Source organism: Ursus maritimus, unplaced genomic scaffold (assembly GCF_017311325.1).
Source record: "Ursus maritimus isolate PB19 unplaced genomic scaffold, ASM1731132v1 scaffold_15, whole genome shotgun sequence".
Lineage (NCBI taxonomy): Eukaryota > Metazoa > Chordata > Mammalia > Carnivora > Ursidae > Ursus > Ursus maritimus.
The window spans coordinates 16,735,817-16,763,071 of NW_024423897.1; the positions used below are offsets into that span (position 1 = coordinate 16,735,817).

The following is a 27,255-nucleotide window of genomic DNA, read 5'->3' on the forward strand; positions in this document are numbered from 1 at the left end:
AGAGCCTCTCTCTCTCAAAGTTGGGAAATAGCACATAAAGTGATTGCAGCTGATTCCACGGAAGGGAGGGTCAGGATTTAGCCTGGGGGCTGCACACTTCAGACCTCACTAAATATTGCTTCCCATCCTTCCTCTGAAACTAGGGGTCACTCAGTGAGACTATGAAATCCTGACGAGCGGAAGCTACTGCCGGAGTCTCATCCCGTGTCAATTGGTAAAGGTAATGCCCCAGCGAGAAAGCAAACAAGCCATTAGTTTAGGATGACCGACCTGCTACACCCTATCTCCTTCCATTCTCTTCGGGGTGTTTCCTTAGTCATCAGTGTTCACGCGGCCTTCCACACATCAGCGAATCCTGGGGTGAGACCAGGAATAAGGGCCAAGATGCTGGTTTGGAAGCAGTTTTAATGGAGATGGAAATGTTTATCAACTCAACACAGGTACCCCAAAATACAAAGCAAAATATCATCTTCAGCTGCATAGCAAATATGATTTAAGAATTTAACAACATTATCTGATCACAAGCGTAAATATAAGTCACCATAAATAAATGTAAATTCATTGTACAAAAATCCCCAACAACTCTTAATACAAATATGGTACATTTGACAGTTTCTAAAACAGAATTTTTTTTAAAACTTTTTAAAACCTAAGATTTTTTTTTCCTGGTTCTTAGACACACAGAAAAAATCAAATCAAAAGGAGGCAGGAATACCAGGGAGGAAAGAATATTAAACCTGTTTGGTATTCATAAATAAATGTGCCAGCGAGCTAGGGAAATGAAATGTCTCTCCTTAAGGTGAAGACCTCAATTTACCAGGGTCAAGTCTCTCGGAGATAAGATTCTACCCAGGGGGTCAAATTCAGGGTTACAGAGGCAGGATGGGGGTGGGGGGGGCAGGTTGCTGACAGAGCAAGCCCGTCAAGTGGGTGATCCAAACCACAAAAGCAGTGGGCAAGGTTGTGGGATAAACTCTAGGACTTCATTCTATCTGAAAGACCCACTGTCCCCAGACAGGACTGAAGATTCAGAAGACTCTGGAGCTTCGAGATTTTACGTGGGTTTGGAAGGCGTGTTCTACCATGTGGTATAGCCTCTCCCTTCTGCCTTTGGGACACATCTATGGCCATCAAGAGGAAAAACAAAACAAAAACTCAGAATAAGAAGTGGCCTCTCCAGACAGGAGGATCAGCCAGCTTCCACCCTGAATCGTTTCCCTACCCTACAAGTATTTTCTTTCATGGCTCAGAGGGAGCTCAGAGCCCAGGTTAGCAGTGGAGAGACCCTCTACAGCAGTGGTCCTCAGATTTCCACGTGCAACAGAACAACTCAGACAGCTTGTGGAAGGGGCAGATTTCCCTACCTGACTCCCAGAGATGCAGACTTAACTGGTTTGGGGGAGGGCCCAGAAATCTGCACCAAATGAGCTAATCTCAGGACGTCCTGATGGAGGCCCTCGGGCCACACTTGGTGAGCCCCGCCTCTCTCCTCTCTGGTGAGCAGAGTGTATCACACAAACCTCTTGCTATGGACTCCTTTTGTTCTTTCCATTGGGTTAAAATGGGCCATCTGATTAATGGTAACGATTTCCATTCGTCCGCCCTGAGGGAGGGGATCATTGTTGTTCTTTCTATTTTCTCTCTTTTCTTTTCCTCCCTGGATTGGGGGAGAGAGATCAAATGTCTCATTTTATATTTTCTTACAAGCTCAGGGTCATAAGCTCCCTTTGAAGAAGAGGTGCTCTGTAATGAGACATTCATTCCCAAAGGCTTCCATCCTTCTAAACAGTCTCCCCATGCTCGGTGGGAGATTCTGGTTCAGTCAGAGAAATGCAAGTAGACAGGCCCCTGTGAGATAGGCTTCATGCCTCAAAATCTAGGTTAAGGAACATGAGGAACCTTGAGAGCTAAAGATAAAATGTCCTAAGAATCTTTCAGCTTCTAGGACAATGAGAATCCCAATTCACTAAAACAGGACTCCTTTTCTGGGAGTGTATCCTGGTATTAAAAACTTATTGACAAGTGCTATTTATATTCCTCACCCCTCTGACCCCAATATGTTTTGGGCTTCTGTTGAAATAACCCCTTAATAGTTTCTTTCTCGTGGGAGTTCTCCTTGATGAGAGAGTCTGTGCAGAGAAGTGGTCCCTAATCTGGCCACTGGCTACGGGTGTGGGCAGTCTGTGCCTGACTTGTTCAGTGCTGCATTCCCAGTGTCCACTGCCCTGTGCACCTTGCTGCTCACAGGATTTGCTTAATGAATAAAGGAGCCACCTCGTCATTATGCTGAGATGGTCCCACAGCTTTCTGTTTGGGGCTATGGAATTCCAGGCTATGTCAATAAATACTGCTTCCGCACAGCAGGCCTGACCATCTTCCTACCCGAGTTCCACTCAGTGAGACACAGCTGTGAATGCATTTCTGAGCTCTCTCTAGGAGTGCCCTGAGAGGGGAGTGTGGTTTTGGGGAGTCCAGGGAAGGCCAGAGCCAACACCGTCTATCATGGTGCCGGTACCAGGAACTTCGGCTTCTGTTTCCCGTGGCTCTCAGCGCCTGGTCCACAAGTACTGTTGGTGGTAGAATCCCCGGCATCCAGAGTAGGAGGAGATGCCCCCTGGGAAAATGGCGGGGAGGGAGTCAGAGGAGGTGAAGAAGCCAGGAAGTGGAGACACGCCTGTCAGGTCTGGCTGGTATCTCGGATACAGCCACGCTCTTTCCTCCTTCTCGGAGACTTCACTCCTGAGGTCGCACGGGGGCCCTGGGTAGGAGGTCACCATCTGGGAGGAGGTCTTGAGAAGCAACCATGGACGTGGGGTGGGGCTGTGAGATGGAGAAGGGGTGAGACTGGGGCTCTTCACACGGCTGAGGAAAAAAGAAAAGAAAAAGCACATACTGCCCTGTTTCTTTTCATTTTTTTTCATTGACGCTATGGAAAACCACCATGGAGATGTCACGGGAGAGCATGCACAGGCCCAGCCCTGGGAGGTGCGGGTGTGTGGGGGGAGGTTCTTGCTTGCTTCCAGGCTGATCCCAGGCGCTGTCCGGTCGGACCCTGTGGCAGGCTGGCCATGGCTTTCTCTCTCCTGCTGCTTCTTCTCCTCCAGGTCAAGGGTCTGCAGGACCTTCCGCCTAGCAGGTAGTGGCCAGGGACTGGTGGATGGGTGGCTGGAAGCAACGCACATGCTCTACGGTGGAACTGTCCGTCTCCACGGACTTCATGTACTTGTTCAGGATGGCAAAAACCTCGTTGTTCAAGATCTGGTACTTCCTAATTCTGTCTGCCATCTTCTTCAGGGGCTGCGGAAGGACAGGGATGTGCAGGTTAGGGGCAGGAGGAGGGGACAGAGAAATAAAAAGCAAGAGCAAGAAGATGCAGTGAGGATGGGGTCCAGGGTCCCGATGCTTCAATGATCACGTCACTCTTTTCCTTTCAGGCCTTCCGTGGGTTTCCAGAGCTTAGCAATCAAATGTTAACTTGGCCATAGAACCCTTTCTGAGTTTCAAAATTTACTACCAGGCTACAATAATCAAAATAGTATGGCACGGGCATGAAGACAGGCCTATAGGTCAATGGAATAGACAGCCCAGAAATAGACTTTTCCATATATGGTCAAATGATTTTTAACAAGGGTGCCAAAACCATTCAATGGAGAAAGGATCGTGTTCTCAACAAATGGTGCTGGGATGCCGGGAATGGCCAGCAATCCCTGTACCGGCGGATGAAAGATGACTCCAAACTTTGCTGTGTAAGAGAGGAGAAGGCAAGGGGGTCAACGCTCAGAGACAAAGACCCCTTGCTTTTCTTTGCTCCTGCCTTTACTGGTCCTTCAGGATAATCATAAATCTTTATCACTGTTTCTCAAGCACGTGATGTGTGACAAGGGGTCTTACTGAAACTGGGAGGATCTGTTTATGGGAAAGATACGATATGCTAATCTGTGTTCTGTGAGTTCTGCTAAATACAGCCTAGGGGACAATGCCTACATCCTAGATCACAGGGTCGCGGTTTGGGCTAAGAGAGCTTTGGGGAAGGCAACTCCCCGCGGCATTCCTACAACAGTGGTCACACAGGCCTCGGCATTCCAAAGGCCTACGCCCTACTCCCAAACCTTCCCTCGCCCCCAGCGGCCTCCGTGTTCCATGTTAGCGAGCCAGGTATCATGGCTGATGTCATGCTCTATGTTAACCCCAGCACTGGGAGAACTGGATATCCACATGCAAAAGAATGAAGCTGGATCCTCACCTTATACAATACACAAAAAAACCCAACGACAACAACAGCAAAAAACAAACTTCAAAATGGCTTAAAGACCTAAACATAGGATCTAAAACTATAAAACTCTTAGAAGAAAACACAGGAAAATCTTCATGCCACTGAATTTGGCAACGATTTCTTAGATGTGACACCAAAAGCACACTAAAAGAAAACATAAATTGGACCACATCAAAATTAAAGACTTGTCTGCGTCAAAGGACACTATCGACAGAGTGAAAGGGCAACTCATGGGATGGGAGAAAATATCTGCAACTCGCATATCGGATAACGGATTAATATCCAGAATATATAAAGAACTTCTACACCTCAACAACGACACAGTCCAATTACAAAGTGAACAGAGGACTTGAATAGACATGTCTCCAAAGAAGATAAACAGCCAATTAGCACGTGCAAAGATGCTCAACAGCACTAATCGTTAGTGAAATGGGAATCAAAACCAGAATGAGGCAGCACTTCACGTCCATCATGATGGCTATTACCCAAAACCCCAGAGAACGAGTGCTAGGAAGGAGGTGGAGAAACTGGAACCCCTGTGCATTGCTGGTGGGAATGTAAAATGAAAACAGTAGGGCAGGTCCTCAAACATTAAAAATAGAATCAGCACGTGACCCAGCAATTCCACTTGAAGGTAAGTCCCCCACAGAAATGAGGGAGCTGAACAAATACGTGTACACTCATGATCCCAGCAGCGTGGTCACAGTGGCCGAGGAGCGGAAGCAGCCCCAGCGCTCCTCGAAGGGGGAACGGATAAACACAACATGGTGTGTACATACAACAGAACGTTATTCAGCCGTAAAAAGGAAGAAAATTCTGGTACGAACGACCACAGGGTGGCCCCAAACACATTATGCTGAGTGAAATAAGCCAGTCGTGAAAGAAGGAATACTGTAGGACTCCTCTTATATGAGGTCCCTAGTCAAGCCCAGAGATGGAAAGTGGAAGGGTGGTTACCAGAGGCTTGGGGGAGGGGAGCCTGGGGAGTTAGCGTTTGATGGGCACAGTGTTTCCGTTTGGGAAGCTGAGAAAGTTCTGGAGGTGAAGGGCGGTGACGGCTGCACGACAGTTTGAGTGCACCTAATGCCTCCGCACCATACACTTAACGATGGTTAAAAGGGCAACTTTTATGTTTATGTATATTCTACCACAACAACAACGAAAAAACCCTTTATGAGGTAGCTCCTGCTTGCTTCTCCTTTCCGCTGGCCCTAGAGACCCAGTCTTTGCTCCAGCCGTACACCCTCACATCTCTGTGCCTTTGTTACAGCTAGCTGTTCCCTCTGTCTGGAACATCCTCCCCACCCTTCACCCCATTTTTTGCCTGGTTATTGGCTGGTGGTCATTCTGGACTCAGCCCACGCGTTGCCTCCACGGGAAGCCTTCTCGGGCCACCCCTCCCCACCTGCCCCTCAGTTTAGACAGCCCTTCTCAAGGCCCCCACGGCAGCGCCGCTCACCCCACGACAATGCCGCTCCCAGCCCCGTGCCTGCATGACTTCCACGTTCGGTGAGAGTCTGTGTGCACGAGGCGCCAGCATCGGCAGTCTGACGCAGGGAAGGGGTAATTCAGGTCTGGAGCCCGGCCCAGCCCTGCAGGGTGACCTGATTCATCCCAGCAGGTTATGCGCAAGTGACTCACGGCTTCTGAAGAGAAGGTCCCCGGCTGCTGAGCATCTTTGTACCTACCTGTGGTGTGGGGACTTGGCCTCCATAAGCAGCTCGCCCTCCTTTTCAGATGAAAGCCTGCTTGTCAGGCCTGGCCCCACTTCCCAGGCCCCAGCCCTTGGCTGCTTACCACATTCTTGATGACCTCATCCTTCCCGTCCTGCCTCTGGACCTTCAGCAGGTGGTAACAGAAGTCAAACAGGTCGAAGCGACGCTGCTGGCCCAGCAGGACGATGATGGAACAGCCGGCCCAGTTCAAACCATCACCAAAACATTGCCTGGGAGTGGGGAGAGGAAGCAGCTGGAGTGAGGGGCTGGGGAGGGCGGGGGCTGGGCCCTCATCTTAGGTCAGGAGTACAGAGAGTGAGCAAGCGAGTCCCTGGGTCAATCCTCTTAATCTGTAAAGTGGGTGCAAGGGAAGATGTGAGCATACATTCATTAGTTCCGGGGACTATGGCTCTAGGTCTAACCACAAAGAGGTGTCAGCCTGTCAGCCACTGATGCAAGAAAAAAAAGATAAATTTGTAGGGAAAAAATTCAACCAGTCCTTGAGATTTCTGTGGCTGACTAGAATTCGGATGAGAATCTGTCTCGCCTCTGTAAAGGAGCCGGCGGAAGGCTCGTGAAGGGAAAGGCCACTTTAAACCAGAAGACCAGGTGGCCCATGTAGGCTGAGAGGGCAGGGGCGGGGCGCGGCGCGCGGAGGAGCAGATGCTGCGGGGGCGTGGGGGCCGCGAGTCCTCTGGGTCTGGCGACGCGCAGCCGGCATGCCGCCAGCACTCAACAGCATCCTGGGCAAGTCCCGAGGCTGTGGGGTCATCTCTCTGCTGTTTTTCTTATCCTCGAGCAGCAGCTGCAGCCCAACGGGCAAGCTTCCCTGCTTCCTCCTCACTCTGGCTGGCGGTGCAGGCCCAGCAGCTGCTCCGAAAACAGTTGCCCAGCCCAGCCCCAACCCCACTTCCTTGGGGAAGCCTTCTCTGGCCCTCACTGGCTTGTTCTCAAGAGCGCTCGGCTCCTGGAGGGCAGACCTCGTCTGCCTTCTTCACTAGTCTGTGCCCGATGTGTGGCTGGGTGAGGGAAGGAGAACTGGAATCTGCCTCTGTCTTCTTGGACGACAGGACTGTGTTCCTCTCGAAGGCTTCCTGGTTTTCAGGAGTAGAGGCCTCACGAGCCAGGCTCGCATGCGCAAGCTGGGCCTGACCCTTGGCTGGGGAGGCCTCTCTCTGTTCTGTGAACTCCACAGTTTTGTGAGGGGTGAGGTGGACACTGGGGTTCTCAATGCCGAACCCTCCCCAGGGCCCCCTCCTGTCGGCACAAATAGAGCAGCTTCCGGTCGTGGAAAGACCAGGCCCTGAGAGGTCCTAAGTCCCAATGCACACACATGCACACACTCCCTCTCTGCCTCCAACCACGTGTTGCCCTTCCTGGAGTGTTCCCCCCATCCCCCCGAGGGTCGAATCCCAGGCAATGTGCAAAGCTCAGTTCTACCGTGTGACTTACACTCCAATGACTCACTCAGCTCTCTTCTCAGGCACCTATCCCCCTTCCTGCCTCTGCTGTATGAGGCCAGGAACCGTCTACTTCCGCTCAGCATTGGTGTCTGATCGGCACCTTGCACATCATATGTATTCCACGAACAGCTGTTGGACAGCCTGCCCCTGCCCACCCTTCTAGTTGAGCCCTGGTAGCCTGGAGACTTTTGGCGGGGGCGGACATGCAAGTTGGGCGGTGACCCAGCCTCCCCTGGGGTACTCACTCGGCGGTGAACTCGTTGGTCCCCACAGGGATGCAGTAGACGAACTGCATGGCACTCCAGAGCCGGTGGAACTCCACGCACTCGTCGACGTGCATGACGCCATTGGTGGGTGGCGGGCCCCGCCAGATGGGGTCCTGCAGGTAGCTCCGAATGCGTGTCAGGATGACCTCAAACATGGACAGGCCACAGCACAAGCGCTCCTTGGTCAGCAGGTCGCCCTCCCGAGCGATGGCGATTTGCTGGGAACGGAAAAGTGCATAAACCTTCTATCCTCACCTCGGACCCCATCTTCCACCTCTCACCAGAGATTCCCATGCCCTGGAGCTGGTGTGTCTGGAATTCACTCACCAGAGTGGGTATCTTGCCCAGGGCTGGGCACTACCTTTGTAAGCCCTAGTGCAGTAGCAGGGGTCTTGTGGTAGGCTTACTTGTGGCAAGTAAAATCTAGGTGGCATCAAGGAGGAAGAGTCAAACTAAAAACATCCCAGTCTACTACATAATAAAATGCTATAGAGCCACTGAAAAGATTGAGATGACACTAGTAGTAGTTCACACTCGCTGAGTGTGTGTATAATAAGCTATTTATTCCTCACATTGACCCCACAAAATAGGTGCCATTGTTATCCTCATCTTACAGGTAAAGAAACCGAGGTTCAGAGAGGCAGCCCTGAGTGGTACAAGCTGGGATCTGAATCCTGATAGTCTAGATGTACAGGTTAAATTGCTAAGTGAATATAGAGCAAGTTTCAGAAAAGGATGTATACTACAGTCCTATTAAAAATATTAACATAGAAAAATAAAATAAAAACATCAACAACATGCAATCCCACAAACAAAACTCTGTGTGTGTGTGTATGTGTGTGTGTGCGCGCGTGTGTGTGTGCGCGCGTGTGTGTAAACTAGTTTAGAAGGAAACACCAACTGTGAGAGCAGATGGGCTTGGATAAACAGGCAGGATTTTCACTTTTTACTTTAAATACTTCTGTACAGTTGAATGTTCTGCAATAAGCATATGTCACTCTTAAAATTTGAGACTGATTTTACAGGATCATTTCCTCCCATTAGAAGTCCTCTGACCACAGTAAACCACCTCTATTAATAATTTAAACTGGCTTCACACCTGGGTTCTGGTTATTGCATCTCTAATAATCAGCTGGCTAGACAAGCACATCAAAACACATGTCCGTATCATGAGCAAAAATGTCTGGGGGTAGAGGTCTCAAAACCATCTGCAAATAGTGGATAAATATTAAAATCTGAGGTCAAAGGAAGGTCTCCAAATCTAGGGACAAAGCTACAGAAGGCTGGCCTCTGAGACGGAGAGGTCCACAGGGCGCTCGTGGGGTCAGCTCTCCAGAGGGCAGTCTCCCCCGAGAGCTCTCGTTACAGAGCGCCTGGAAGGAGCCTACCTGACTTCTCCCTGTAAGCTCCCACCCTGGAGCCCCTAGAAGGAGGGCGACCTCTAAATTAGTCCACAGAGGGAAATAAATCAGGAAACACAATGCTGGAGCCTGTTAGGAAAATGGGCCAGGAGCTTCATTGTCATGACAACTATAAACTGAGAGAAGTCTAGGACAAAAAACGTGAATTGGAGAGGAGTTTGACAACGTGTGTTTCAAGCATGAAGGAGAGGGAGCCCTGCTTTCACGGTGACTCATCTTGATTCCGTAGGCAGAGAAAACTCTTAGGCAGAGAAGAGACCATTCGGGCTGCCATAGCTGGCCAGAAATAGGTCTTTAAAAAAATCCTGAACCTAGTGCTCGATGCTGTTCTTAGCGGGCAACCCTCTACGCTGGTCTTGGGACCCTGGAAGGGCTCTCCACTCAGGGTGCTGGTACAGGGAAGATGGTCAGTAAATACATAAAGGACCCAGATTTGTTCTCAAGTCATGAATATTCTTCTTCGTGAATTAACACAGAGACTTCTGCTTTACTAATTAATCTCGTGTGCATCCAGTTAGTCTGAATCAATCCCCAGGGCCTGATAATCATGGTGGGGATCTAAAAATCAGCAATGGGGTTTATAAATCTGCAGACAGACTTGAGACTCTGGTGACCCCCCCACTACAGCCAACCAAAGGGCCCCTGACAGAAGAGGTGTAGGGGCTTTTGCCCTTCCTCAGGAAAACATTCACCCTTCAGTTTCTCTTGGGAACTGTAAAAGTAACACAGTCACTTGGGTAAATATGGAAAAACAGCTTCAAGAAGTCATAAGAAAATAAAAATCTCCCATAAACCCCATTACCTAGAAATGAGGTTTCTTAAAATACTGATCTATGATTTGTGTTAATGTATTTGAGTGTGTGTATGCATCTTTAGTGAACAGAATTTGGATCAGACTGTCTTGCTTTTTTTTCTCTTCAGGTAGCAGCAATCTACAAAACCATTTCCTTCAATATTTTCAGCAACATAATTTTTTAACAGCTACAGAAAATGGCCACTGGCAGATCACCATTTATTGAGTCTTCTATGCTTACTGGTTATTTTAAAGTGTTTTTCAAATTTTCATTATTACAGACAATTCTTAAGCAACTGTCCCCATACGCAACACTTTTTAAGCTTCTCTCTGATATTTGCTTCGGATAAAATCCTAGAAGTAGGACTCGGCTGTTGAAGTAGGTACCTATTTTAAAAGGCTTCTGCAACATAGTAACGAGCTGAAGGAAAGCGGAGCCACTCTCCACCATCCACTCCTTGTAACCTCACCAGCTCTCTCTTATCAGTAAGGAAAGGTCTCTGCCAACTTGAGGGCTGAAAAATTGCACCCCTTCTTTTAATTTCCATTTCAGTGATTACTGGTAAGGCTAAACACTGTTGCTGGTTTTGTTGGCATTTATACTTTTTAGGGCGCGAGTTTTCTTCCGTGTCCTTTTTCCTTTGGGTAGGTCTATCCGTTTCTTCTTGCTTTGAAAAAGTGCGTCGAGGACCGTTTGCAGCCAAGGCCCCACTTTGTGACTTGGTGTTATATACATATATATTGTGTGTGTTTCACATAAATTTCATCCATTTCTTTTCTGTTCTACTCAGTGGGGGATTTTTCTCTCTTTCTGCCTTTGTTTTCTGAGTGAACAAGGGAACAGAAAAAGCACCTGTGAAAATAAATGTGGAAATAAATTTCTGCACAGATACTTTGATTACATTTAGTGATCTCTGGAGGAAAATGACATCTCGATAATCCTTTCTACAATCCTTTGTGTTTTTTGAAAGTCTCTTACTCATTTTCGTTCATCAGAACATTCACGAAAGCCGGCTCAACGAAGGCAGCACGGCAGCTGTTAGCCCATTTCACAGGTGGGGAGACAAAGACTGAGATATTACATGTCTAGCACCAGATTGTGCATCAAGTGTGAAGCTGGGATGAGGACCCCTGTGTTCTGACCTCCTGCCGGAGCGCACTTTCCATGATAGCACCTTAGTATGTCCCAGAAATAAATGCAAACAGTGCAATACCATTAAAACGTCTTGACTTTGAACATGTGGCAGCATGTCCCCATCACGGCTTAGCTATTATGTGAATCTCCCGCACCCCCGCTAGCTTGGAGGGTAATAGTTCGTTACTCTTCTTTGGTGTATGGGACAACTTAGCTTTGGACTATTCCTTGAGGGCCGGGTGACTTAGAAAACTGGTACTTCCTCTCCAGCAGAATGTCTAGGCTTTTGTTTGTTAAAGACTCCGCGTTTGACAAATTGAGATTTCTATCAGTCCCAGGGAAATGGTGTTCACCAGAACAGGGAAGGAATTCACAGTCTCCTAAGTGGAAACACATGCCAGACCCTGGGTGCGAGAGGCCAGATTCTTGTAGGATGACACCAACAGCAGAGCAGACACATTTCTATGTCGCTGGCTTGGGGGATTTCTCCCTAAAAGGAAATCTTTCGAGGACTCCTCTGTTCAGCCTCTGAAGGCCAAAAAAGAAAATGTGCGCGCTCTGCAGGGTCTGAATTCTCCCTGTGGTGACTCAAAGAACCCAAATGCCACTGAACATTTAGTCACCGTATCCAGCAGGCGCTGGGTGGCATGCAGGTGGTCTGGCAAGGGTTGCTCATCAGCGGGACACCTGAGCGGACTGGGTCCTGCAATGTGCTCCAAATACTTGCCCTGATTTCTGAGAGAAGAGGCTGCCTTCTGCCCCGGCTGAGGACGTTGAGTCCTTCAGACTCCTCAGCTTTTGTGATAAGAGCAGAGAGGAACCCGGCAATGCGAGTCCAAGCGCAGATTTGAATCCTAACCTTTTATGCAGCTGGCAAAGGTAAACGAGACAGACCACCCCGGCTTGTTCCACCAGGGTGCCCCATTTCTCTTCCTCCGGAAGGCCTACCCCCCCAGCCCCCCCACCCCCCGGAGACAGCACGTGCATTTGGCCGCCTCACTACTCTTTTCTTTCCTGACTCCTGCCCCAGTCTGTGAGTTCTCTGAGGCTGGGGTCCTGCCCCCCCACCTCCATGTTCACAGCAACCGGTACTCGTTTGTAAAAATTAATCTTATTTTCCAAGATTTTATTTTTAAGTAATCTCTACACCCAACGTGGGGCTTGAACTCACAACCCCAAGATTAAGAGTCCCATGCTTTACTGACTCAGCCAGCCAGGCACCCCTGTAAAACTTAACTTTAATCACAGAATTAACATATGAGCTTATTCACTTTTGAAAATATTCAAACATTACAGAGAAAGCTGAAGTGTCCTGACCCAGGAGACCATCACCCCATCTCTGTCTCTCTTATCTCTCTTCAGAGGGTGCCGCCATTAGGAGCCATGAGAATTATCATGTTTTAGGAACAGTTTCACTGATAGAGTTTTGTTGTATGCCTTCTTCCCCTAAGCACACACTTCTGCTCTGTCCACACCGATGCACCTAGACCTCATCTTTCCTTTTCATTACGTAGCAAGTAGTCAACATTTAGATAACTTTACCACATTGTAGTTAGTCAACCCTCTACTGGTTGTTTCTAGTTTTTGCTTTAACAAACAATGCTACAGTTAACATCTGTGTTCCTATATCTGTTTTTCTAGCAAAGATATCCAGAAGTGAATTGCTGGTTCTCAGGGTGTGTGGAGTTTTAATTCTGAGAGGTGACTTAGCAGAATTTCTAATACCTAACGGGAGCATGATAGATACTTGTCTGACTTCCTTCTTTCCTGGTACAATAGCTGATACAGGGTGTAGAAGAAAGAACTCAGGCCTGGGAAACAGCAAATCTCATTCCAGACCTGACCCTGCCACTAACAGGCTTTGTAGACATTCTTTTCCACCCTCTCTCTGGGCCTCAGTTTCCCTGCCTGTCAAATGAGGGAGTTGGACCAAATGCTCGCCCTCTAAACTTTCTTTTGTTTCTCAGAGTCTGGATAGAAGGATCATACCTGAGGGGTCCCCAGCCGCTCTATCAGAGGGACCAGGTGAAGCGGGGCATACTTGGCTTCCAGACGTTTCATGCGGACCTCCAGACGCTCCCCTTCTGCAAAAGGAGCAGCAGAGCAGAAAATGAGACTCAGGGTACCCTGGGGGAACTGAAGAAGGAAAAACTCTCAGAGGACCAGTGATGTATCTGTGTTCCCAAATGTGGCTGGACAGCATAGAACTGTTCTCCTTCGTTCTAAAGTGTGATCAGAACTTGCTACGAGGAAACACGTTCTAGTATCTCCGTCCAATGACAGAATTATCTACCTTACGGGGTGGTGAGTTTCCCATCATTCAAAAGAGTTCAACCAAAGCTAGACAGGAACACATGAGGGACGACCTAGAAGGACCAAGGAACAAGGCCCGGAGGGTCACTCCAACTCTGCGATTCTGTGAGCATTGACTAGCTGCCCAAAGCTTTATTTAAGCTTCTCCCTTTCGTACTGCAGGTCTGCCTTTATTGGGAGTACGTGAGCCGGAAGTTCAAATGCAAGCTGGCTAGTTAGCTGCTGTTGGTGGTTTCTTACCTTTGATGTAGACTCTAGGCAAGATGTTTTGGAAGGGTGCAGCGTGGAGCAAATCACAGACTTCCTCCTGAGACTGCGAACAGAGGTAGAAGAAAAGAAAGGGGAAACAATTCTCATTTTAAACCACAAGGAATTTTCATTCCTGAAACCCTGCGCCCCGGAGGCAGCTAGGGTCCACATTTTGACTCCTCCTCTTACTGGCTATGGCATCTTCGGCAAGTTGCTTAATCTCTTCGAGCCTCTTTATTGAGCCACAAAATGAGGACCGGCAGAATAGTACTTATTTAATGAGTTTTTGTAAGGATCGAGTGAGAGAATGCATAACCTTACAGCATAGTCTCTGGCACATAATGAGGGCGCAATACATTTTCATTATAATCTTATAAGGAATTTGTTGAGGGTTTCAAATGAGTGACAGAGGAACTGAACAGAGATGATGGGCCCCAGACTCCATGTTTGTCTGGTTGGTTGTGAGGCTTGTAGGCTCAAAGCAGGTGGCTGGGTCAGTCCACCCATCCACCGATGATGATTCCATGCAAAGGCCTGTCTCTGTTGGGTTTTCTCCGCACGAGATACCAACTAGTGAGAAAAGAGAAACTAGAACCCAGGACAGATAGGTTTTGATGGTAACTTGTTATGCATAAAAGTGAGCTTTAAAACATCTTAAAAAGAGGGAAAGTCTGGGGAGGACAGGCCTGGAAGATAGGGTCTAATGGGCTTGCTGTCCCGTGACCAGTTTATGATAACTGGATTTCAGAACAGAGGATGGGGTAAAGGGACCCAGAGAAGCCACCCTCCATGGCTCTTGGTTTCTCTTCCTTACACTGTAGGGATTTGGACTAGGTAAGGCCCAGACTTCATTCAGCTCTGGCACTCTTGGATCCTAAGCCTCTGAGAAAATCAGGACTGTGAGTGTCCTTGGCTTTCCTTCCCTGGGCATGGGTGGAATACTCCATCCTAGAAATCTGGAAGGCTGACTGCTCAAGACGGGGAACCCCCAAACTCCTTTTTTACTCTAGGTCAGTCCTTGAAGGGAGGCTAGCAGAGAAAAGATGAGTGAACCCCTCAAAGGAACCTTCCTGAGTGCCATTCTCAGTTTCTTAGCTGGGGGGAAATTCCCCCTCTTCCTTAAGCTATTTCTCTCATAACCACTAAATCAAATAACACGGTATTGATTGCTATTTCTAAACTTAGGTCCTTGGATTCATCATATAATTTAAAACTTGGCTTATTGGTCAGTCAGACTATTCTTTAATTTACTAATTACACTGATTGATTTTTCAATGATGAACAAGGCTTGCATTCCGGGGATAAACCTCACTTGGTTGTGATGCATTATCCTTTTTATATATTGCTGGATTTTATTTGCTAATACTTTCTTGAGGACTTTTACTCTATATTCGTGAGGGGCATTGATTTGCTGTTTTCTTTTTAAATGTCTTTGGTCTTGATATTAGGATAATGCTGACCTTGTAAGATAAATTGGGAAGAGTTCCCCTCTTTTCTGTATTCCAGAAACAACTGTGCAGAATTGGTATTATTTCTTCTTGAAATGTTTGTAGAATTCACAAGTGAATCCATCTGCATGTGGAGTTTTCTTTGTCGGAAGTTTTTTTTTTTTTTTAATTAGAAATAAAAATTTTTTAATAGCCATAGGACGATGCAGGTTACCAAATTTTTTCTCAAGTGAGTTTTGGGGGTTTATATGTATCAAGGATATGGCTCCTTTCACCAATCCCAAACTCTAGAATTGGATATCCATTTTCTTGCTGGGTATCACCACTTGGATATTCCAAACCTCAACATTTCCGAAGTTGACCTTCCCTCCTTCCTCCCTAGGGTTCCTCTGCTCATAGAAAGGCATGACCATCTCCTTATTTGCCCAAGCCTAAAACCTGAGGCTCATTTTCTTCCTTTTCTTTACTTCTCATGACCATTAAATCTTCATGTCTCTTGCTTCTTTCCACATTCCTTCCCACTGACCACCACAATACTCCGAGCTCCTTATGCGTGGGGATGCTGTCTCTAAATTTGCCTCTTCTCCCCAGTGCCTAGAACATAACAGTTTCTCAATAACGATTGACTAATGAATGCATATTTGTTAGCTCATATTTTTCTTAGGTGAATAAATTTATTTAGCCACATAACCAACCTCCAAGTATGAGAATACCATTACATACGTTCATCAACAAATATTGGTTGAGTGCCTGGCACTGTTCTAGGCTTTGCAGATATGATGTTGAACAAGTTAGACTAGATCTTTGTCCTCATGGAATTTATGTTCTAGGTGATAGAGACAGATAAAAACAAGCAAACAAATCAGAAAATTTCAGATAGTGATAAAAGAAAACAAGGTAATAAGCTAGAAAGTGACTGGAAATGGAGAAGAGACTGTTTGAGGAAGGGTGGTTAGGAAAATCCTTTTGGAGGGAGAGACATTTGAAAGAAGATGGAATGAAGCGAGGAAGCCAGCCACGAAGATATGAGGTAAGAGCATTCCAGTACAAAGGCCCTGGGGCAGAAAGTAAGCTGGAGCATAGTGATGCCGTGCTAGGAATCATGGTACAGACTGAGGCCCTAATGATAGGGAGGGACCATCATGTGGGGGTCGTAGGCATGGTATAAAGTCTGGATTTTATCTTAAGTGCAGTGAGGAACTATGGAGGTATTCTAAGCAGAGGATCGGTTATGATAGCTCCATTGCTGAGTTTTCCTACCTTCCTTCTTTTCTTCCAAAAATTTCAGTTGTTCCTAGAAATGTCTTACTAGAAAAGTTGCCTATTGGATGAACTATCAGCTTTCTATTTTATTAATGTGAATAAAATTGACACTGGGTGCCACCTTAGGGGATGGAGGAAGGGGAAGAAGGTTCTGGGTCCTCTACAAGAGCAATGTTGTTGCTTTACTCATTTTACAAGATGAGCTCCCCCTTCAGATTTCTTTGGGAGGGACGAGAGTGTTCCATTTACCCCTCTCTGCATATCCCCTGTCCTCCAGTTAGCAACTGTAGGATCAGAGGTTCTTTGGGGCAAGGGGAACTTCCGTCTGGCACACTTCCTGTATGTTCTATATGTCCTAATGCAATTTGTTAATGAAGGTGAGGAAAGACAGGAAGATGTGCTTTCCTAATAGAGGTGGGAAAAAGGACCTTAAAGGTCCCAGAGGATGAGCTATGAGGTCATTTGCATCATGAGGTGGCTACATACGCCGCAACACGTTCCAGGGAAGGTATCTGTTCGGCATTCCTTAGATGAGGCCATTGCAACTGATGAAAATGTCCAGTTTAGAGCACACAAAGGCTTGGGTCAGGGAGCCAAACAAGCCTCCATTGTGGGTGTCTATGCTAATGGTCAATCTCCTCCTTATCTAATCTTGATCTTAAAGGATCCACACTGGGGCTTCCACTGTGCCCAGGAACCCATCCAGCCCTTGGCATGTGAAGTGCCCTGAGAGTAGGTTTCTTCCCCACTTGCCCCTGGCTCCTCCTGCTCCAGCCATAACAGCTTGTGTTACTTGAATGTACCATCTGTGCACCCATCATAGAGTTTTTACCTTCTCTCTGGAATGCTCCCAAACCCAGCTCTTGCCTGCACTCCCTTTGCTTAGTAAATTCCCACTCTTCTTTCAGATCTCAATTCAACCATCATTCCTTCAAGGGAGACTTTCTTGACCCCCTTAAGAAAGGGAGGTCTGAGCCTGGGCAGGTTCCTCAGGTGTCCTCAAAGAAGCAAGTTCTTTTCCTTTCAATGTTTGAACCCAATTTGTTTTATACTTTATATTGCCTACCCATGACTGCTTGATTAATGTCTATCTCCCCCTACTGGAATGTAACCTCCACGAAGGTAGGGACAATGTCTATTTTGACTATATTTTACTCCCAATAGTGAGCACAGTGTCTGATAGATAGTAAATGCTCAGTACGCATGTGCAATAAAAACTGAATGTCTGTAGCACAGAAGGGAATTGAGACTTGGGACAACATCTCTATTTTGGGATGTGGGCCCATCTTATGCAGGCCTGCACCTTTCCCTTATTACTAAGAAAAGTATTTTCTCTTCGATTTTACTGACTATTCTGTGTAAATTATATGAAGCATTTTTAAGAAATGCTTTCAGGTGTTCTTAATTTTCTATCCCTTTCTTTCTCCCTGTTTTTTCCTACTTTTTATATATTTACTCAGTTTTCTATATTGAACATATATTACTTTAAAAAATTAATTTGAAAAAACTCTGAAAGTAACTAATTTTTTAACCTTAAAATATGGAGCTTTGGGGGTTTTGAGCTAGCATTAGAGGAAAGGAAATGAAATCCTAGCATGCCACATGGTCCAGCAAGGAATAATATCTGCATAGATATAACAACTTAAATCATATATGTTTTTGCTTTGTTTTGTTTTCTTTAAGTTACATTGAAGGACAAGTTACAGATGCAGAAGAAAAAACAAATGTTACAAAAATATAGCTTTGACCACAGAAAAGTAAAAGTGTAGCTGACATGAGGTAAGAGTTTGTGGAAGTGTCAGAAGTGAAGTTGAGGGTGTTAATTTCCTCATCTTGCACAGAAAGGAGTCAAGATGCTAAATGATGTTACAAAAAGAAGCAGTGGTGGTATCAGTATTTTATCTCGGATCACAAGAGAAGCAATAGAGGTAATAAGTAACATAATCAAATATTAAAGAGGAAGTGAGGGGGGAGATGTATACGAGCTAAAATCTCATCTTTCCAACTAGGGAGTCAGTAAGTAGTGTCTAGAGCCTCCAGTTAAGAAATAGAAGCTATCCTCTTATTACTAAGCATCATGGAGAGAACAATGAGAAGAACTAGAAATAGAAATGATGAAAACAAGTTGCCTTGGGGACTGGGGATACAGGTGGGGAGAGGTGCAGCGGAGCCTAGAATGATGTTTCTCATCATAAGCTCGTCTGTAGTATTTGATTTATCATGTGCAATTAAGAACAATTTAAATGGAATAAAATGAAGAGGTTGGATTAAATGGTCTCTAAGGGTCTTTCTCTAGAACTGAGAATCTGTACCAACATAATTGCTTTGTTCTTCAGGGAAGGAGAGGCAATGAGCATTTACTGAACACTAACTCTGTGTCAGGTGCTTTGTACCGTCATTTGCTTTGCACTTTAGAATATCCTATGAGGTAGCCTTATGATCTCCATCCCACAAGCCGGGGCACAGAGACTCTGGGGGAGGTGACGCTTCCTACCCAGGTGCACATGGCGACAAAGAAGCAGTAGGGCTGACAGCGTTAAGAGCAAGGGCCGCTTCACTTTGATACTCATGGTTTCTCCATGGCAGCCCATGTGGGCAAAGCCTGAGGAAGAGTGGAATGATACATACACATGATGACAAAAAAAAAAATAAAACTATCAAAAATAGAAATAGGAAAAGGTAAAGGAGATGGAGAGGAGGGAGCAGACATTGGAGATCTGGTGTCAAATGGGACGCAGGAGCAGAAAGGGAAATGACACCCACGCCCACTTGGTCACAGGGTCCACAGTGAGGTTTGCAGGTGGCAGGGAGCTGAGATCAGATCCGGGCAAGGTGAATTTCTGATGTCTGTGCACGTCCAAGAGAAGATGTCTAATGGACAACTAGAGGTAAGGTGTGGGGAGGTAAGGCCCCAGAATCTGGGGAGTGGATCTGAACTTGGGAATCATCTTCAGGAGGATGAAAACTGACTCCAGGAGAAGGAAATACACCAGTGAGAGGGTAGGCGTGGCTGGGCATTTCTCAAGGTGACCAGACCCTTACACATACTTCAGCTCTCCTGACTCTGTGAGACCAAAGAAAGAGAGGGTGCAAAGAGATCAAGGCGAGACTGATAAATTCTGGACACTTCCATATCTACCAACACACCACCTGAAGAGAGGGGACAGGCCACCTGGCAAACCAGGTGTGGGGAAGAAGGCCACTCCGATGTACTTGCTGCTGCTTCTTCCTCCCTTCCCTTCACCAAACATCCACTGCGTGCTTGCTCTGTGATCTACCCACAACCTAAAGGCACAGAGGTAAGGATGGGGTCCTCCACAGGGTGGAGAGGGGCCCAGAAGCTGCAGGAAACACGATGACGACAGGTGAGATAGGAAAAACTGGATTTGAATGAAGTTTCTGATTTAGTGGGGGAAGAGCCCAGGACACCTGCGACTGGGAAATAAAACAAAGGGCTCTGAAGATTGGGAGGAGGGACAATGACACCAAGTTCCTAGCAGAGAACAGGCATTTGATAAGGTGTGTGCTGAACAGAGTTGGTGAGGGCTTTGGGATGGCTGGAGAGAGTGCGCCAGGTCCCGAACTGCAGGAAAGGTGCAATCGTGAATCGCAGGCAGAGCAGAGGGGAGACAAGATCAAGATCAATGTGAAGAGAGCAAGAAACCATCTGCTGGGGCTCCTGAGGGAGGGGTGGACTGACAGGGCTGCCGGCAGTCAAGAGCCAGGCTCTCAGTCTTGGGGACTTGCAGGAAAGGCCGAGCCAAAGCCTCTTTGCTCTGGGAAGAGGAGAGAAGAGACTCATGGGAGCTGCGGGCCTGCTTATGAAGCTCTGGTGACTTTACCTTCATCACCTCACTTAAGATAAAGACCATGAAGTCCGAATAGGTGTCCCCCTGCTATCTGGAAATGGAGGGTTCCTAATGAAGCCTTTCCTAACCCCAAATGGCATAAAGCAATGAAGCAATGTCCCTTAAATTGTATGGAAAAAATCTGAACATTCCCAGACCCCAAAAACAACCTCTCTTAGGTTTCCCTGATACCTCAGGACACATCTTTCTGAGGGATATGCAAAACAAATTGAAATGAAGCAGAGATAAAGCAAAGTGCAGAGCCCTGGTGGGCTGATGCTAGCTGCCAGTGTCGTTCCTGGGGACAGGGTTTGGTGGGGCCACTCATGCTGCTTCTAGAGCGACTTGATGCAAAACAACAGCTGATTGCTACTCTGGCTTTTCACTTTTTTTTCCTGACAGCAATATCCTCTTTGGAATTCTTCTGGTTAGTGAAAACAGGTACCATTGTAAGGTCTTTTATAAAAGCAAAGTGGCAGAACACGAACTTTCAAAGAGCAGGGGATCCTTGCGCTTGGCCTCAGCATTTTTGGGGTGTGGAAAATAAGGTTGAGAGGATTTCATCACTTCCTTGGAGTCTCATAGCTAGTAAGTACAGAGGTGAAACTTGAACCCAGGATTTCTGAGCCCAAAGATATGCCCTTTGCTGGAGAGCGCCTGGGGGTCAAGCCGACGTCAGGCTGAGACAAACGGATGGAACTCAGCCTTATCTGTTCCTTTGGCTCTTCTAGTCTCATGCTGTGTAATGGTCTCCAGACTTAGTGACACGCCTTCTTTAATTGTAAGGCACTGTGTGTTCTCCTGGATGTGGGCGGAGCATACGTAGAAGAGCTGAGATCTCTCAGAATTCTCTGGCTGACCAGGGCCTGGCCACTGGGCCACCATCCTAAACCAGCCTGACCCTGTTCTTTCCTTCGGCTCCACTGCTGAGTTCTACAGTCTTGAATGAGACACAGAAATGTCTGTCTTGGGCTAAGAGAGGAACAATGGTACTGAAGTTACAAATTTGTTATCCTTGATCTCTAAAAACCACCACCCCACCACAATTTTAGTTACTTTATATGTGTTAATTGACTTGACATTTGTCATTTTCTTCTGGAAATGCACCCAATACTTAATTCAGGCCAGGGCTGTCCCCTGAAAAACTATTAATTTGGCAGATTTTCCTCCTGGCTTTACTAAGAAATAATTGACATATAACACTGTGTAACTTTAAGGTGTACAATGTGATTTTTTAAAAAGATTTTATTTATTTGAGTGACAGTGAGAGTGGAGAGAGAGAAAGAGCCAGAGCATGAGCAGCGGGAGGGGCAGAAGGAGAGGGAGAAGCAGACTCCCTGCTGAGCAGGGAGACCCAAGAGGGGCTTAATCCCATGGGATCTTGACTGGAGTCAAAGGCAGATGCTTAATCAACTGACTGAACCACCCAGGCATCCCTGTGATGATTTGATGATTGTGAAATGGTTACCACAATAAGGTCAATGAACGCATCTTTCACGTCATACAATTACCATTTTTTGTTGTGGTGGTGGTGGTGGGGATATAATTTAAGATCTACGCTCTCAGTGGCTTTCAAGTTTCCAACACAGTATTGCTAACTGTAGTCACCATGCTGTACGGTACATCACAGCACGTATGTTTTTAAAGTTGCTACTCTAGCCCCTTTCTTCTTGTTGCTCAAGTATTTATGCTCATTTAAAAAGAAAAAAAAAAGAAAATGCAGATTTTTTTTTTTAAGAAAGAAATTTTTAATCCCACCACCTAGGGGTCATCACTGATAACATTTTGGGATTTATCCTGCCAGGTTCTTCTACACATACAACATTTAAGTATATATTTTAAAACAATTGAGTATAGGGGCGGGAGGTTAAGCATCTGCCTTCGGCTCAGGTCATGAGCCCCACGTTGGGCTCCCTGCTCAGCGGGGAGTCTGCTTTCTCTGCCCCTCCTTCCCGCTCATGCTCTCTCTCAAATAAATAAATGAAATTCTTTTTAAAAAAATACAATAATGGGGCATAAAATGTCTACTCTTTTGTAATCGTTTTCATCACTTAGCATATACTATCAACATTTTGCAGAGTTTCTCTTTTAATATTTGTCTTTGTTTTTGCCTGAAGGAGTCTTTTGCTTTCCCCACACCCTTTCCTGAGGAACCTTACTTCTCAAAATTATTTGATAGATGAATACCCCCTAAAGTACTGGCTCTCACAGCGTTATCTTTCTCCAAACCCGTCTTAGCAGACTTCATATTTTTAATGGCACTTTTAAAGATCAGATAACATTTCAAACCAAAAGTCTGTAATAGGAGAATTTCAGACAGTGATGGAAAGGAGAAGAGATGCTTTGGTCTGGGGGGTGGGCAGTCCTCTTGGTGCCCCTTGAATTATAACACCAAGGAAGTCAATAAGCATTAGGGTAGACGCCAAGGATGGTAGGATTTCGCCGTACCCTGATCAAGACCTTCGGTGTACTTTGGTTTCCTTATCTGTACCCTGACCTTCCAAGTCTGCTGTGAGGCTAGACTGTGCACCCAGGGAGAGAGTGTCATAAGAGATGTATGAGGTTGGGGCAGTAGGCATGGCTGAATTTTCTAGGCCTTGTGGGTCACAGCTGGGAGCTAGAATTTTAAGTACAAGGAGAAGCCACCTGTCAGTTTTAAGCAGGAGGGTAACATGATCTGATTTATAATTGTATTAAGGTGTGTTTGCTGCTACCTGGAAAATCAGCTCTGCCATTTTATTCCCTAATGCTTTACCTACTAGTAAATTCTTCCCTTTTAACAAGAGTGGAAAGGCAGTGACCCTCAAAAAAGCTGAGCTTGAGACATTTCTCTTAAACGGCACCTCGGGAGAAGGCATTATTGCTTTCTTTTCTCCAAAAGACCCTGAAGTAGAGGGAAAGCCTCCCCACCGTGGCCCGGGGGAAGAGGGCAGCTGACAGTGGCATGCTGGGTATTCACTCAGGGCCACTCACAAATCCTGTGCTGTCTCTTGCTAATGTGGCCTGGACAGCTTTCCCGGCTTCATCTGCCTTTCCACGATTCTACACTGACATTTCCTGCTTATAAATCAAATAGAGGGGTAGCATGAGAGTCGTGGCTGAATTCAGCACTACAGATGCCTCTATAAATTAAAAAAAAAAAATGAGGTCAGAAGCAGCTCCTAAGCATATGTTACCAAAAATAAATCTCACCAACTAGCAGAAGTAGCTGGAAAAACCAAAAACCCTCATAACTTCTCTTCCTCCTTAGACACTGTGACCCCGTCTGCTTAAGTGACCCCCTTTTTCTTCTTAACTTTCCAGATTCCATAATGAAGTTCCTTTCCTCCCCCCTTCAACCTTGTGTTATGAAAAACACGGAATATATAAAATATTTGAAAGAACAATCCACACCCTTATACTCTGGACGTAGTCACAGTGACCCTTTCTTTTACCATTTCTGCTTTGACTCTGTACGTTTTACTGAATCCCTGAGAGCAAGCTGAAGTCACTGCATTCCTCACCCTTAACTGCTTCAGCGCACAGCTCCTAAAACCAAGAGGGTCCTCCTGTGTAACTTCAGGTTTGCGAGCGCCTACATTCAAAAACATTCTTAATATCGCAGAAGATGCAGTTGATACTAACATGTTCTTAGTTGTCTCTAAAACATTCCTTTTATAGCTTTTTTTTTTTGGAACCAGGATCCAACCATAATGGGTTTTCTAAAGCGTGAAGAAGTGTGACTGTTCTACACAAAAGGACCTCAATGAATTCCTTATTTGGGAACTGCTGCGCCCTCCTGCTTGCGTGGGGTTCTCCACACCGGGTTCTCTCTGGGGGGAGCTAGTGAGTGACCAGGGCCAGGAGGTCACTTCCGCACGTACCAAGTGCCATGCTAATTCGTATTATTCCTACTGCTTAGCACAAGTACTAACACCTTACGGTTACGAGAACAGGGATCATCAGATGACTAATAAGAACCAAAAGCTACTTTAAAATTGCCTGTGGTCAGCAGAGCGAGTAAAAGTGAAGACGTTTTGGAATCGGGATGTAAAAATATTTTATTGTAAGGGACCCTCATAAAAATTCTTCAAGGGATGAGTAATTTATTTTTTGTATTAGTTTCAGTTTTAAAATTTTCCTTTGCTGTTTTACTTAAAACTGATGGACCATGAGGGATTTCTTTCTTTTTCTTTTCATTTTCTGGGGAAATATTTTTAACTACTGATTAAAATTTTTTTTAATTTTTAATTTTTTAACTAAACTCTTTGCCCAACGTGAGGCTTGAACTCATGACCCCAAGATCAAGAGTCACAGGCTCCACCGACTGAGCCAGTCAGGTACCCCTGACCATGAGGGATTTCCAGCACATACCACAAAACCTCATGTTCCCAACTCACTCAGCCTGGGGCTAACTGGGGACTTGATTTCTCTTGTGTAAAGGACACCCTACAGATTCAGGATATGTGTTTTAAAAAAACAGTGTCAAGGTGATTCTATGCATGCCGTATTTACATACAACAGCATTAGATGCTACCTTTAGGCTCCGATTCTGGGTGGAAAAACTATGTATCTGTTTTAGCCGATCTCCTAAAGGGAATCATCAAACCAATCTCAGAACAATATTTTCCTAACATTCTAAGTTGTGAGGCAACCAAAAGACCGTAACACTAACGTTAATATTTTATGTTTTTGTCTTTGTCAAGCGAGTGTGGAGAAATGAGCGGGGGGACTGGAGGCTGAGGACCCCCCAGGAATCCCCACTCTGATTTTCTGGTGGGAGGAGTGTGTGTGTGGGGGGGTGTAGAGAGCCTAACCAGAGAGCCCAGCATTCTAAACATTCCCTTATAAGGACACACGTAGATGGATAGTGAAGTGTTTCCTGCATGCTGATGTTAAGCTCCAAAGATACAGCCTGTGAAGCAGGCGACAAATTAGGCTTCCCACACCCAGCTTTGTACAGAAAGTATGAGCTACGGCTTCCAACCCCTGGCCTGGGATTCCAGATGCAGTGGAAAGCTCAGCGGTGATACAGCCCATCTGCTCCTGTTTTGTGGGGCCCTCACTTCCAGGAGCTCTTTGTAAACCTGGCCAAATAAATCAGTGATCTTATCTGGTTCTGTGTGTCTGTGTGTCTGCACGTGTGTGTGTGGTCTTTCCCCACTAATCTGCGCCTCATTCAAATAATGCTGTCTACGACCATGGCTCACCTCTGCTTTTTCTCCCCACTCCCTGAATTGTCAAGGGGAAAAATAATTATGATTCTGGATCAGAATCACGTCTGGTCAGCTGGGAAAGACCTACAGCCAAGAAACTGGCTTAGGACGTAGCTCCCTCCCCACTACCAGGTGCATGTCAGTGTCTTCCGATGCCGGCATTTCCTAAAAGGTGGGAACTGGGGATGCAGGGAAATGATACTTAACAACAGCGAGTCACGGTGAGAAAGTTCTTTCCCTCTCAGTTTCCGACTACTTTAATGAGAAAGTCTCCGTTTGGATCCAGCACATCTTATCACTTCTCTAACATTTGCTCATCTCCATTTTTAACAGAACTCAGGCTCAGAGGTCTGGGCAGGTAGCAGGAATTACATTACTTTGTTTTATTTTGATTAAATTTTTTGTTCTGGTTGCTTTCTAATGATGGTAAGAGATAATACTTTTTTATTGGAAGTGATATTAAGTGTCTTTTTAAAATAAATTTAAGTTAAAAAGTTAATTTAAAGAAAAATACTTTGTAAACAAGAGGACTAGGGGTCTGTAGATATGGCAAGACTTGTGACAACACATCAATGACTAGCCTCTGGGAACACTGGCTAAGAAGACTCCTTCTAGATCCGGGGTTCTCCACCCCGGCTGCACACTGGAATCAAGTGTGGAGCTTTGGGCCTGGCATCTCAGCCAGGGCCTCCTCAGGGCCGGACGCAGTTCAGACACGGGATGAGGAAGGAGCTCTGGGAGCGGCGCTACTGAGCAGCCGCAGCTGGGACCACTACACCACCTCCTGGAGGTTCGCAGACATCGCTCTCCAGTAACTCGCTGGAGAGCAGACTGCATTAGGACTCCCGAACCCTCAGCTTCTAGGCGTTCTCTCCACTGGGGGCTCCCCAGAGAAAAGTCATCCGTGCAGAGCCGCATAACCAAGGCTCTGATTGCTTGGCAATTACTGGCAATGCTGATGAAACAGACACAACATGCTTCAAGGACCAGGGTGTGGCTTTGGATTAAGGTGACTGACAGTCTCTGTCTCAAATGGAATGGTGTTATCTTGGCAGGCTTTGGAGGATAAACAGGGATGTTTTTACTTGTCATCTAGAACTGAGCTAAAACGTCCCTCCCCTCATCATTTAGGCCATCAGGAGCCCTGTGTTGGGTGCGGAGGATACGAAAATGACTCTCAAGCAAGAAATCTGTCCTATCACCCCTCCCTCCCGGTTTCCACTGTTTTATACCCTCATCACTTTGCTGTTGTGGGTCTTGGCTGGTGGTCTCCAGACTTTTTGACCACAAGCTCTCATCAGTAAAATTCTAAGCACACACCTCAACTGACATGTATTTATTTGATCAACTCTGGAGAGCTGTCATTTTTGACCAGTGTGCTAAGAGGAAGGCTTAGTTTCTTTATTATTTTCTGAGTAAAAGGTTAAAAACTCCGAGCTCATCCTGCCTAACACCTGGACGGCTAACCTTCTATGCTGCCGGCCGAAGGTGTGGACTGTGAAGGACGCCACCAGGGAAGGGACCCTGTCCAGTGACCTCTGAGTTCTGGAGTCCCACACACCCCAGGGGGGCTCTCAGTCATGTCTGCGGAGTCAGTGACTCTCACCTGTCAGACCCTGTTTGCCAGGAACCTGCTGCGTTGATGAAGCTAGCGGGTTTGTTTTCCAGATTGGGACAAATCTGAAAGGATGTCGAAATAGTTAAAAACTATAAAGACATGGCGTGCCTGAGTGGCACTGTCATTTGAATGTCTGACACTTGGTTTTGGCTCAGGTTTTTATCTCAGGGTCATGAGATCAAGCCCTGAGTCAGGCTCTGCACTCAGCAGGGAGTCTGCTTGAGATTCTCTCTCTCCCTCTCCCTCACCTCCCAC

The 27,255-nt window shown here is 46.3% G+C and overlaps 1 protein-coding gene across 3 annotated transcripts in view; it reads right to left on the reverse strand.

The window, feature by feature from the left end:
• Positions 1-388: 388 nt before the first annotated feature.
• The window catches only part of CYFIP2 (cytoplasmic FMR1 interacting protein 2), a 120,969-nt gene continuing 94,102 nt past the window's right edge, over positions 389-27,255 (reverse strand). For all 3 annotated transcript variants that reach the window (XM_040630371.1, XM_040630369.1, XM_040630370.1), the window contains 5 exons: positions 13,620-13,692; positions 13,056-13,150; positions 7,697-7,935; positions 6,071-6,218; positions 389-3,297 (listed from right to left, as the gene is read on the reverse strand). In XM_040630371.1, coding sequence (XP_040486305.1) covers positions 3,130-3,297; positions 6,071-6,218; positions 7,697-7,935; positions 13,056-13,150; positions 13,620-13,692 — 723 coding nt within the window. In that variant the 3' untranslated portion in view covers positions 389-3,129. The remainder of the gene's footprint in view (positions 3,298-6,070; positions 6,219-7,696; positions 7,936-13,055; positions 13,151-13,619; positions 13,693-27,255) is intronic.